Here is a 14,342-nt window from a genome sequence, read left to right on the forward strand (position 1 = left end):
GCTCATAATGATCAGATGCAACATGGAAGCATTCTCAACACTGAAGGTTCAGTAGGCAATGGGGAGCAAAACAATGTTCTTGATATCATGAAAAGGGAGAATGAAATAACAACACTACTGGTACAAGAGCAGCAACGTTCATCCTTGCCCAAAAGAGATATTCAGGTCTTTGATGGTGATCCATTGCAGTTTCATACATTTATGAGAGCCTTTGAAAACTGTGTTGAAAGTAAGTCTGACAGTTATAGTGATTGCCTGTACTTCCTTGAGCAATTCACCAGAGGTCGCCCAAGGGATCTTGTAAGAAGCTGCCAACATATGGACCCAGATAGGGGCTATGCTCAGGCTAAAATCCTACTATAGGAACATTTTGGGGATGAACAAAGGATTGCAGCAGCCTATATGGACAAGGCATTGTCATGGGCCCCAATTAAAGATGTTAAGGCACTCCAAGACTACAGCTTATTTCTCCAAAGCTGCTCGAATGCAATGAGTGCAGTACATGTTTGAAATGGATATGCCTGCTAATATGCTGACAATAGTAAAGAAGCTGCCTTACAAGCTAAAGGATCGATGGAGGACAACTGCTTGTGAAATACAAGAGAGGCATAACCAAAGGGCTACATTCAATTATATTGTTCATTTCATTGAAAGGCAAGCAAGGATTCTAACAGACCCAGTATTTGGGGACATCCAAGATGCATCACCGGCATTAAACAGAGGCATGAATCGAACCAGTTTGAAACCTAGATCTAGGCCAAAAGGAAGTAGTTTTGCTACAACTGTGACTACTGTAGAGAATAATAAAACTGCAACAAAGGGAAGGAGACCAGACATGATCTCATCAGACAAGAAAGTCTGTCTGTTTTGTGAGGGTGGACACGCCTTGGAGTTTTGCCCTCGATTGGAGAAAAGGGCTTACGCTGAGAAGATCACCTTTTTAAGGGAAAAGGGAGTGTGCTTTGGCTGTAGGACACGTCAGCAAGGATTGTCGAAAGCGTCTCTCATGCAAAGTGTACAGTTTGAAACACCCCACAATGCTTCACATCCACTCAAAGGAAAAGGATCCAGTGACAGAGGGAGAACCAGGTGCTGCAGTGGGCTGTGCTCTGGTATCCAGTGGGCTTACTGGGGCTGGTGATCATAACTGCAAGCTTCCCATAGTTCCAGTACAGATTAAATCAAAGAAAAGTAACCACACAGTGGTTACCTATGCCTTCTTAGATCAGGGTAGCACGGCTGTTTTCTGCACAGTTAACCTCATGAACAAGCTCAACCTCTCAGGGAAAAGGACACGAATTCTTTTATGGACAATGGGTCAAGAGAAGGTTGTTAATAGCAATGTGATTGCAGGACTGGAGGTGGCTGGCTTAGACGGGGAGACATACTGTGATTTGCCCAATATCTATACCCAGGAGTGTATGCCAGTGCATAGGGGAAATATTCCATGTCAAAAAGATCTTCGGAGGTGGCCTCACTTGGGAGATATTCACTTACCTGAGATTGACTCCGAAGTTGAGCTGTTGATTGGAACAAATGTACCAAAGGCACTGGAACCACTACAAGTCATCAGTAGTGTGGACGATGGACCTTACGCCATTAAGACTATTCTTGGTTGGATTGTTAATGGACCACTGGGAGGAGACAACAGTGAAGGAATGGATGTTGCAACCGTTAACATAATCTCAGTCCTGAATTTGGAGGAGCTCTGGCAGCAGCAGTTCAGAACAGATTTCCCAGAGTGCAGTTATGATGAACAACCTGGTCAGTCGAGGGAAGATCAAAGGTTCATGAAGCTGGTCCAGGATTCAGCCAGACTTGTAGATGGCCATTACCAGGTTGCATTGCCTCTGAGGAAAAGTTGTGTGAACATGCCGAATAACAGGAAGGTTGCAGAGCAGCGTGCCCTAAACCTAAAGAGGAGGTTCAAAAGAGACTCATCATTTCAACAACAGTACACGGATTTTGTGAATGATATGGTCGCCAAGGGCTACGCAGAGCAAGTACCTTCAGGTGAGCTGGCACGTAATGATGGGAGACTGTGGTATATCCCACACCATGGTGTTTACCAGCCTCAGAAAGGAAAAATCTGTGTGGTTTTTGACTGTGCAGCTACTTTCCAGTCAACATCTCTCAATGTTCAACGGCTACAAGGACCGGATCTCACTAGCTCACTGATTGGCGTCCTGGCCAGATTCAGGAAGGAACCGGTGATGATCATGGCCGACATAGAGTCTATGTTTCACCAGGTAAAGGTACCAAGGGAAGATGCCGACCTGCTGAGGTTTCTCTGGTGGCCTGACGGTGATTTCACCCAAGACTTGGTGGACTTCAGAATGCTGGTACATCTTTTTGGTGTGACTTCCTCACCAAGTTGTGCTAACTTTGCATTGAGGAAATGTGCTGAGGACAATGAAGATCAGTTCTGTCGGGAGACCATTGAGAAGCTTTTGCACTGCTTCTATGTGGACGACTGTCTGGTATCGACAGCCAGTGAGGAAGAAGCGGTGGCGCTTTACCATGACCTGGTCTGCATATGTGGCAAAGGAGGCTTTAAGCTGACAAAATGGATGAGCAACAGGCGAGCAGTGATGGCAGCAATTCCAGAAGGCCAAAGAGCAAAGGGCATAAAGGATTTGGATCTGGACCATGACCTATTACCTGTTGAGAGAGTTCCTGGGGTGCAATGGTGCATTCAGTCTGATGCCTTCAAGTTTAAGATTTTGGTGCAGGACAGGCCTTTGACGAGAAGGGGGATCCTCTCTGTTATCAGTTCAATATATGATCCCCTAGGAATCCTGAGTCCCATTGTTCTTTCTGCTAAGATCATCTTGCAGGAGCTGTGCAGGCAGCAGCTCGGCTGGGATGACCCTATACCACCATCAGCTGCACAGGAATGGACAAACTGGTTAAAGGAGCTCCATCAGCTAGAGCACTTCCAGGTTGCTCGGTGCCTAAAGCCCCCAGATTTTGGAGAAGTCACTGCAGCCAAATTGCACCACTTAACAGATGCAAGCAAAAATGGTTATGGTGCAGTGACCTACCTGCTTCTGCAGAATGCACACTCACAGGTGCACAGCAGCTTTATCATGGGAAAATCCAGGGTGTCTCCTTTGAAATCGGTATCAATACCTCGCATGGAGCTTACAGCTGCTACCATGGCAAGTCACTTGGACACATTCTGGAAAAGGGAGTTGCACATGTCATTAAAAGAGTCAATGTTTTGGACTCGACTAGACTTGACTTGCATTCCAGGTAGAAGAGCGCATTGATGAACTATACTGATGGACTATAAAAAGGGACAATTGTGGATTTTCGTGATTTCATGTTTCTTGTTTATTTGTTATGTTTTATAATTATTACAGTGATAATAATTAGGGGCTGGGTTGTAGGTTCTATATAGTGAGATGTTGATGTTTATGTTTGTGTTGGTCTCAGCTGTCAGTTTGATACCTTTCACGCATGTCACTGTGGTTAAGGAGCAGTGATTGAGTGATTGAGTGATTGAATGAATGGGCATATATTCACCTGTTCACCGCGGTGGCTGCATGGAGAGGGGGTGAGTAGGGAGAGCGTATTTTTTGTTGACCGCTTAATCTAACTTCAGACTGAGTTTCAAACATCTTGCCTTGCCTTGCCTTACCTTGCCTTGCTTTGTCTGTTTTGTTTGGCGCTGGAAATGGAAATGGCTTTGTTGTTTGAGTAGCGAGTCAGCAGTGCAATGCTCCCTCACTTAGCCTCTCAGTGACTTCGCTTTTCGTTTGGAGTCACTACAGGGGGAGCTGTATCCTTTTAAAGGAGAGCAAAGGACCACACAGGGTTTCCATACAAAAAAAACAAAATCTCACAACAGAATGGCACCTGAACTGTATCACAGAAACAACATAGCACATGTCTGTATCACAGAAAACAAGTAAATGAAATCTCCTCACTCTCTGTTGTTCTCCATTTTGCTGCGACCACACTACGATGTGATTGCGTATGTACAAGAGGTTACCGTGCTCAGGCACAGTTGCAGCCGGAGTAATGTGAGTGCAGGGTAGCAGGGTACTTGGAAGGAGGGACAATCTTGCTCTGGCACGGTACGGAGCAATTGGGCCAAGTGTGAGTGCACCCTTTTACAGCTCTTTGATGCATGTAAAACATCTGAAAAGTTACAAAGCCAAAAGTCCACATCAAAGGGAGTTATTTTCTCCGATATAAAATACTGCTCCTGAGCTGCCTGAAACTCTTTTGTAGTCCAGCCCTTCCTCGATTACTGGTCTCCGTCACTACACGTCACTGCACTACCTCCAGATAAGTGCCCATCCCCCACATAGGGGACCACTGAAACCTAGTCACCTACCTCAGTGTCTGCTGTTGTTATAAGATCTGGGGCAATGTTGGACTAATGTTGTAATATTGAGGGACAGTCAACAGAAACATATACACGACAAGATAAGCCTTAGCTGAAGCCAACTAAATAACAAGAGTACAGATGTTTCTCCTTTCAGAGGATGCCACTGCTGAGGCATTAAAGGTGCCGCGACACGGCAGGAAAGGGGGGACTTTTATTGTATCCATGATGTATATTATTGCAGACATGCTGATTTATTTCCTCATTGTACAGACAAAACAAAATACAGACAAAAACACTGTGCGCAGCTGACAAATCTAACAAGGCACTGAATAAAGAAGGCTACGCTTGGTGGAGCTGGGGATCAAACCTCCAGTGCTGCGATCTGCGGACAAGCGACTGTACAGAGCCGTCTACACCAAAATCGATAACTAGGCTATAACAATAACAATGTTAACAGCGGCACCAGGAACATGCTGCACAACTGTGTCAGCAGCTTAGGAAAATGAATATTGATGGATAACATGGATATTGATGACCTTAAAATTGCATTTACAAAATATGTACACATTCAAATGCCCTCTTAGTGTTTGTGTACTATAATGACAGAAATAAAAAATAGATAAACTGAAAAAATATGGCAACAATCATTTAATTAAAGTCACAGTACCCCAAATTGTCCCAAATAATTATTCATTCTAATATATCAAAAGGTATTATTTTCTATAGGTTTACTAACTTCTAAAATCATGCATACACTGCAGAATACAAGGGATCTGATCTAGCCTGATTCTGCACTCTACAGTATTCACATTCCATCAGCCCATAAAGGTACGTGAACAACAGCTACCAACAGCCATAGTCCTTACAACCTTAAAGCTGGAGTGTGTAAGTTATTTCTGGCGTCATTTGGTCAAAAATCAATAATAACCTTTCAGCATTTTGTAATTCATAGTGTTATGACAGAACACTGCACATCTCTGTCTCCTCTTGGCTCTGTATTCAGGCTTTGAAAAAATCAGTGCCGTGACGGCAGTGTTCAGCCAATGATAGTTCATTTTACAGAGCAAGCTGTTTTGGGCGTTCCTATTGGTTGCTCGACCAAAGTCGATGCACGTTTACCTTCCATCAGTGGTGAAGATGCAATGGCGGACGTCCCGGCAGGAAAAGCCGCTATCCCGGAATTATCAAAAAAGGCATACACGGCTAAGCAAGCCAAAAAAAGGAAGACCGATGTAGAGAAACGAGAGTCTAAGAGGGAGAGTGACAATATACGGAATAAATCGCGTGTAAACATTGGACAAGCATATCCGAGGTGGAGAGAGCTGAGTGATAGCATCGGGCTGAAGTTGGATACTGAGCTTGCTGTTCTTCTCCTGGACAGGTGAGCCTCTAATAAAAAATAAAAGGTTTTACGTAGCTGATAATCTAAATGTGTGGTAGTAATTGGCTGTGAGGTTGAAATGACCGTGAATACCTCACAGCCAATTACCGTGAGTAATTGGCTGTGAGGTTGAAATGACCGTGAATCTAATAAAGCAGGCTGTTTGTGGTCACAATTGATGAGTAATGTTGTGAGTTGATTAGCTTTATGCTAACCGTAGCCAAAGGCTCACGACAGCTACAAGCAAGTCAGAGCCAAAGTCAACGTCAAATGTATTGTCAAGTAGCATTATATATACACGACATACAGAGGACGTGTGCCGTGTAGATATAGATGTGACAGTTATTATTTATTTTCAGGTTGCGGTGAAAAGAAAGAAGTGTCTGAATAAAGTGGTTGTCTCCGATAGTCTGTGCATGTGGGGGTAATTGTTTACTTTAGCGTTATATGTTTTATTATTCTTAGCATTCACAGCTCTTTCACGTGATATAAAAGTGTTGCTGTTGTGATTAGATTATGCTACATAAGTATCACGTCAGTATGACAAATATCGTAGCTTTATTAGTGCCAGACATGTAGGCTATGTCATGCTGAGACGTTAGCAAGAAGTAATTGTCGTCGGTCTCTAAACGATGCAAAAGTAATGTTTGTTTGTTCATGCGTTCAATTTGTTCACGAGAGAAAGGTAAAGTACTTTCTTACCTGCAATTTGGCCACGGCAAGTGTATGACAGAAAAGCTCCGACGTGAATATTCCTAGCGCTAGCGCGCGTCCACGAGAGTGGAAAGTGAAAGTGTGGAGCTACGGAGTTGAAACAGGGAGGGGAGGGGGGAGCGCAGTTGTTTCCATCCCAGTCTCATGCGTTTATCACATATTCTACAAACTCCAGCTTTAACTAATATGTTGTCACGGGTTAAAATGTCAAAATTCGAAAAATAACAGCTTAGATCCCTGAGGAGCTACATTAGCATTAGCACTTTATGAAATCTTTTAGAGATTTAGTTTTATGCTTTTTTAGCTCCTTTTCAGATTTTAAAGTGGGTGTGTATTGTGCTCGCTAAGGTACTTTTTCCTTCATACTTTCCAGAATTTTCATTTCATTTTCAATTGTCATCTTCAACTATTGTGCTTATTTCAGAAATAGGACATCTACTTTTGACTGTATAAGTTTTCACGTGACAAGCACTCCAACCAACTCCCTCATAAGCTCCAGCGTTAATTTTGAGCCTAAATTTCTGGAGGTAAGCAGACAACTTGCTGTCACTCCCTCATATTTGACTATACAAAAACAAAATCTTCATCAATGCGTTCAGCAACTTCTCCTGTCACACATGATGTTAAAATCTTGGCAATAGCAGTTACGGAATTTTTTTTATACTAGCAAGCCTTTCTGAGGTATTTTGCCATTACATTAAGTGGGTTTAGTGACATTTATGCTTTGTTGGTAGTCATACTATTAGCTCTACTACAACTATTAATGCTAATACAACAGCTTTGACTAAAGCTTTTACTTTTGCTACCACCAATACTACAACTGCCACTACTAATAATACTATTACTACTATTGTAGCTTGTACTGTACTACCAATTTCAGCCATATGATGTACAATTTGTGCTTACTGTTGCACTCTTTGAGTGGATTTTTTCAGGTCTATCTCTCAATGACACAGCATTTTCAGATCTGATTGGTGGATGGATGTTGACTCATCCTCCTCTTCCCCACTTCTTCACTTCTTCTTCCTTCTCTTCTCGGTATATCCTTAAATCCCCTTCAACTTACTTCCAAGGTCTACAACTTCTGTACACATTTGTACACAATTTTAGGATGTCCAGCTCTTTAGGAACAGTTATGTTTCGCTACTGTTTAAACTTTTATTATTTTAGGCCATTTTCAACATTTACTATAAACTTGCTCCATTTACAAATTCCTCTAAAGAAACCATTCAAATGTTATACATGCTCTTAATGGACACCTAGCTTCTATATACACCTTTGTCTACCTTTAATCATATTTAAAATATTAATCTGTTCAGATTTTATAATGTGTATTGCGCTCATTAAAGGATAACTACTTTTTTACAACCTGGACCTCATTTCTAGCATAAAATACGATGCTTTACTCACCCAGATAACTTTGGTGTCATTTGGCGTCGTTCGGACAAAATTAGATCCAGTGGAGGGCCGCGTATATCCATATAATGCGAGTGATCCGGGCACCGAAGCGCAGCCTCTATGAGCATTATCTGCCACGAAACTAGTTCATTTCACCAATATTTTGTTACGATACACTAGTGCTATTCCCCTCTGAGTCCGGGCTTGTCTGTTATCAACACCGGGATCTGTAGGTTGACCTACTACCTCTGACCTGGAAGATGTCATCTCTGAGCTGCGCGCGCACCCGCGACAGCCGGCTTGTTTACCTGTAGCTGCTACTGCTTGTGTGACCCCGGATGTTGATAACAGCCAACCCCGGACTCAGAGGGGAATAGAACTAGCGTATCATGACAAAATATTGGTGAAATGAACTAGTTTTGTGGCAGATAATGTGTTATATAGAGGCTGTGTTTCAGTGCCCTGTCACTCGCATTATATGGATATACCAGCGCTTCACTGGATCTAATTTCGTCCGAACAACTTCAAATGACACCAAAGTTATCTGGGTGAGTAAATGATAATATTAGGGCCGGGACTCGATTAAAAAAATTAATCTAATTAATTAGAGGCTTTGTAATTAATTAATCGAAATTAATCGCATTTTTAATCGCATATAAATATTTGACCTGAGAACAGTGAGAAGCAATTTTTTTCATATGGGTTTTAGTATACCATTGAATAATGACTGAATACATAAGCTTAAGCAACAAAACATTGTTTGTTTGTTTTTTCAAGGTGGTACTTAACCAAGACCAACAGACTAGGGATGCAAATTATCGATTAATTCATTAATCATTAGTTGATGGACCTTATCGATCGATTAATGATTACCTGATAAGACGCGATTTTCCTGAGAACCTAAATTTAAGGGGAAAATTTAAGCTTAACATTCCTTATACAGGACTCTACACTAGTTTGTTAGTTTATTTTTAGAGCACAGCACAATGAAAAATGTTTAAGTAACACGTTATTTGGTAAATGGTCTTTCCTGCCACTACACTGTGATGATTACTGTATTTAACTACTTAAATCACAGTAGCATAAACTGATTTGTTGAACTCAGCCTGATGTAAACATTAATAAAACACAGGCAGCTCTATGTTTTCCCTGTGTGATGTGCACCGTGAGACAATGACAGGTCTGTAGGCTACCTAAGTCTTGACCACATGTCAGCTGTTCAGCTGCAGCAGAGGAAACTCCGCTGATCTCAGCTCCACTGCGACGAGCGCTTTTTAAACAGTAGCGACCGGCTAAACTACGGTAGGATACTGTAAACCGGCAGTGCTGAGGCACCGGGTCGGTTTGAACTGCGTTCAGGCTACATTAAAACTTTATAGATCCATGGGCAGTGATTAATAATTGTGCTCCAGTATAATGGGTACGCCTGAAACTCATCCAGTGAGAAACGTTCCGCGGTGCAAAAATAAGTGCAATTAAAATGCGTTAATTTTTTTAACGCGTTAATTTTTTTGTAATTAGTTAATCTTAATTAACGCGTTTAAGTCCCGGCCCTAGATAATATTTTATGCTAGAAATAAGGTCCAGGTTGTAAAAAACGGTAGTTATCCTTTAAGGTGAGTGACAGCACCTGTGATGCCACACACTGAATTCTTCTGCCTTCCTACTTTTTTCAAGTCTTTTTTTACTTTTCCCCTAACAGTCCACATTCCACTTGCATTTACATTCCACAATTTTCACTTCTCATGTACAAATTAAACATGAAAATGTAGAAAACCATCTCCTTTTTTTTTTTCAGGTAACCCTAACCCGTATTTCAGCAATAGCACTGGGAAACCTTGGGTCCTGGCATTCATGTGGATGCCACTTGACATACACCACACATCCGAACACCGTTGTGGACAAAGTACACCCCCTCATGGCAACGGCACTTCCCGATGGCAGTGACCCCCCAAAGTACAATGCGCCCTGATACACTACAAAAACTGCTCAGGAATGGCTTGAAGAACACAACAAAGAGCCCAAGACGTTAATGGGGCCACCAATTTCCCCAGATCCCAATCTGATTGAGCATCTGTGGAACATCCTGGAACAAGTCCGGCCCATGGAGCCCCCACCCCCCAACATACAGGACCCAAAGGATCCACTGCAAACATCAAAATGCCAGACACCACAGGACCCCCCTAAGAGGTCTTATGACCATGCCTTTACTAGTCTGTTACTATTCTGTTTACTATGATGTAAAACATGTATCTCACCTGGCTATTAGCATGGGCGCTCCTTTAGACCACTCTTCATGGACAGTGTCATAGATCCACACATCTTTAGAGACTCCGTTCTCTGACCCTCTTCCTCCCGTCACATAAACCTTGCAACCAATGGCACATGCACTGAACTCCTTCCTGGGGCTGGGGAGGTCTGCCTTAGGTATGATCTCCTTGGCTTTGTGGTCAACCTAAAAATGGATAACACACCAACACAAACAAAGAAGCGACTACTAAGAATCCAGAGAACAGAAGGAGTTACTTGTAAAAATCTGTTTTTCACATCCACAGCAAGGCAGAGCATCGAGCAACTCTACATGTGACAAACTTTCCACAGCAAGCCGTAACTTGCAAATTTCCAGAACCCAATGAAAAACATGTAATATTACAGCCAGTGAAAAGTGGTTAAGGGCAGCCAATTTCAAACAATTATAAAGAATGAAGGAGTAATATAATATATTTGAATTTTTCTATATATATATGCAGTTAATATCAACACTTTCACATAAAAAAGTCTCAAGGAAATTAAAATAATCCTTCCTGTAAAAACCTGCAGCACTCACTTTTTTATGCAGGACCAAATAACTTGGTAAGAAATAAACAAAATTTGGTTGCAAGGAGGGGAAAATTAGCAAGAAATATTCATTTTTGAAAATGACTTTTTTCGGGTAAAAAATTACTTCCTGTTATTAATTTGATTACTGTGACCATTCAGCTACAGCTTTTTAAATGAATACATGTTGCCAAGTTTCCTATGGGTCTCTTGGATGGTCAGGACACATTTCAACCCAATTTAATGAAAAATAAATGATTGGTGAGGCTTAGAATACATATACAAAGAATGTCAATAATGCTGAAATGTAGTTCTGAAGGCCGAACTCAAAATCATAACTTGAAAAGTATTTGGAGCATAGTTTTAGGATTTTGCGAGGTCCCATGAATTTGATAAGAGGTTTCAGCATGATGTTTTTCAAGAAAATCTATGATGTGAACTGGGAAGCCCTAGGTGAGTTTGTATGACCCAGACAGACATAGTGTATATCTATACTGCTTTTCTCCCACTGACCTTCAAAAACTAACAAAACTAATAACTAACTGAACTAATAATTTCTTCCTCCAAACCAGTGGTTAAGCTAAGGTTCCTTGAGGTCAGCCTTGGTAAAAGGCAAGATCCACATATTAAGCATTAAGAGACAAAGACAGACATTGTATCTCCATCCTGAGGCATTTTATTTGGGCTAGTGGTATTTAAATTACTTGAAATGCTTGAGTCCAACCTTCAAATTGAAGCAACCAAGAAAAATAATGTAACTGACATTTAAAAGCCACAGATATCTTGTTCTATGAATTTCACAATTCATCTCACTTCTTCAATTCAAAGTTCTAACTGTGATTACTTAATTTTATTCAAACAAAAAGAAGGCATTAGGCCTATTTTGGCATTTAATTTGGACATCATTTTGGACAAAGAAAAAAAAAATCAACACACTTGCTGTGAGCAGATCATATGGAGCGCTGTTGTTAAATGTTATGCCTACCCACTGACGCTTTATGCGAGTTCCTACATTTACCAATGGCATTTTTAAAAAAGTAAAACTGTGATCCATGCTAACAAAAGTATCAGTGCAATTAAGATATTTACAGTTGTACCCATCTTCTGCATTATCACTTTTCATAATGCCATCAGAAGGCAAAACTGTAGTGATGGGGAGTGACCCTTTCATCCTGGTTTACATTCACCCGAGAGCAAACGCTTCCACTGCCATAGACCACAAAAAGGAAACTGTAAACAAACTGGAACCCATATCCCCTGACTCTCCCAAATTTCTACCACTGCTCAGCTGACAAGTCACTGAAAGGATTTCACCAATATGTCACCTGCACCACCCGCTTGGGGAAGACTCTGGATAAATGATATGGATCCATTCCAGATGCATATAGATCAGTTGCACTTCCCCCCCTTGGCCTTGCTGACCACAACACCATCCTGCTGGCACCAGCCTACACCCTGGTCATTAGGAGGACAGAGAAGGTGACCAAAACATCAAGCAGTGGACCAACAACAGCATTGCAACTCTGGAGGGATGCTTCAAATCCACAGGCTGAGATAACCTTCTTGCCCCCTCCAGCAACATCAGTGAACAAGTGGACACGGTGTCTTCATACATCTCCTTTTGTGTGGATAACTGGTGGGGCATGTTTCAGCTCCTGTTTCAATGATTAATGGAAAGTGGCACAGTTCCCCAGCTATGGAAGCACTCCACAGTGGTCCCCATCCCCAGGAAGAGCTCAGTCAAAGCTCTGAATGACCTCAGGCCTGTGGGTCACACCTCTCTCGTGATGAAGGCTAGGAGAGGGTCATAAAGAGACACATCATCATGGTAACTGACTCACTGATAGACCCTCTCCAGTTCGCGTACCGTGCAGACAGAGGGCTTGATGATGCCAAAACACTCATCATGGACACGGTACACAAACACCTGGAACACCCCAACACCACAGCCAGACTCCTGTTTGCAGACTTCTCCTCGGCATTCAACACCCTACAGCCACACATCCTAGCAGAGAAACTCTCCACCCACTTCCACCTGGACGACCAGCTGATCCTGTGGATAACAGACTTCCTGACCTACAGATCACAGAGGGTGCTTGTTAATAACACCTTCTCCGAAGTCTCGGTCACCTTTAGAGGCTCCCCTCAGGGCTGCATCCTCTCACCTCTACTCCATGTGCCTTTAATTGCCCCCCCGGGGACAAATAAAGTCTTTTGAAATGAACTGTATTAGATCAACCAGTCCATCATGAGGGAAGGTATGGAAACCACTGATCTAAAACATCAACATGTCTCTTAGACCCAATCCCAACTAAGCTGCTTAAAGAAGTTCTATCTGTTCACACTTCTCTACTAGATATAATCAATCTGTCCCTCTTAACAAGCTAAGCACCACAGTCCTTTAAAGTAGCTGTAAGTAAGCAGGGGTCGACAATATAAATGGCCCGGTGGCCCGGACGTACTTTTAAAACTGTCAGGGCCACCAGAACGCTCCAAGCATTGGCCCGGTGGGGCCAGCATGGATTAAAGTTCTCCGTCGCTACGACGGATTTCCGTCATTCAAACTTAACAGAGGCGACTTGTAGATTGGAGGAGAACTGTTGGCTGATGTTTATTGACAGATTGTCACACTCTACAGCCAATTGTATCGTTAACAGCCTGTGCACGCCTGACCAATGACAGTGTAGTGACCCACACAGGGCGGGATCTCAACACGGAGCGGCGCTAAAGTTTAGCTGCTTAGCTAGCAAGGACTCGTCGCGCTGCTGAGTTTAGTCAGCACGTGAGAACTCGTCCGACACAGAGAGTCTCCTGTTGTGTGCTACATGTGTGAAATAACAACTATAGTCTGGACTTTGTCTGCAGTGTATCTGTGTAAACGGCTTCATTCAGCGTCTCTCCCTCCCCTCTGGCACCGTGAGTTACCATGGTTACAGGAACGCCCTGAAACTTTATAATGATGATCAATAAGAAGTTTTTGGTTAGTTTGACTGTACAGAATCATGAATGTAGCCTGATTGTAGCTCAATGCTGAAATCTTGTATTATAACATATAGAACAAAGCCTCAGAGCTTCTTTGATTATTAACAGTATGTTAGTGATGACAGAAAGGTGATAACTCGCCATCAGACTGACAAGGCAGCAAAAGTTGCTGTTTGTATGATGTATTTTTCTGTTAAACGATAAGAGGCTCACTTTAAACAATATTATTAATAATAATAATAATTAATGATAATGATGATGAGAAGAAGAAGTAGAAAAATAGCGTAGAGAAGCTTGGCAAAACATTTGATTGATTTCATAGATTGAAAATTACATTAAAAAGACAAAAAACATTTTAAGTGTGAATAGAACAGCTGTTCAGATCATCCTCCTGTAAAACACTGTTGGTCAAATATTTAAACTTGATGTCTGCATTAGAGAACATGGTGTGGGGTGAGGCTGTAAATCTTATCTTATTTTTTTTGCATGTGTCAAGTAAAACGCCCTGTAACATGGAGGGGGGAGCAAAAATCAACCAACTGAGGAGGAGATGGAAGAACTGATTGTGCTTGAGTGATGCAGCACTGTTTGCAATTTTGATTTATGCATTTGCACTTTTTGACCTCAGTACTGCAGTATTAAAATAAATGTTATTAAATCAAATTGTTCTTTTTCGTTATTATGGGGATCGATTCCTGGGCCAGTGGTTAC

The 14,342-nt window shown here is 42.0% G+C and overlaps 1 protein-coding gene across 6 annotated transcripts in view; it reads right to left on the reverse strand.

Annotated features, from left to right (window-relative positions):
- The window catches only part of enc2 (ectodermal-neural cortex 2), a 78,203-nt gene that overhangs the window by 24,358 nt on the left and 39,503 nt on the right, over positions 1 to 14,342 (reverse strand). For all 6 annotated transcript variants that reach the window (XR_014623364.1, XR_014623365.1, XR_014623366.1 and 3 more), the window contains exon 8: positions 10,091 to 10,287. Coding sequence is in view for 3 of the 6 variants with exons in the window: in XM_084363646.1 (XP_084219772.1) it covers positions 10,091 to 10,287 (197 nt within the window). In the remaining 3 variants the exon portion in view is untranslated. The remainder of the gene's footprint in view (positions 1 to 10,090; positions 10,288 to 14,342) is intronic.

The sequence above is a fragment of the Pagrus pagrus genome (genome assembly GCF_965226575.1).
Source record: "Pagrus pagrus genome assembly, chromosome: 10".
NCBI classification, from domain to species: domain Eukaryota; kingdom Metazoa; phylum Chordata; class Actinopteri; order Spariformes; family Sparidae; genus Pagrus; species Pagrus pagrus.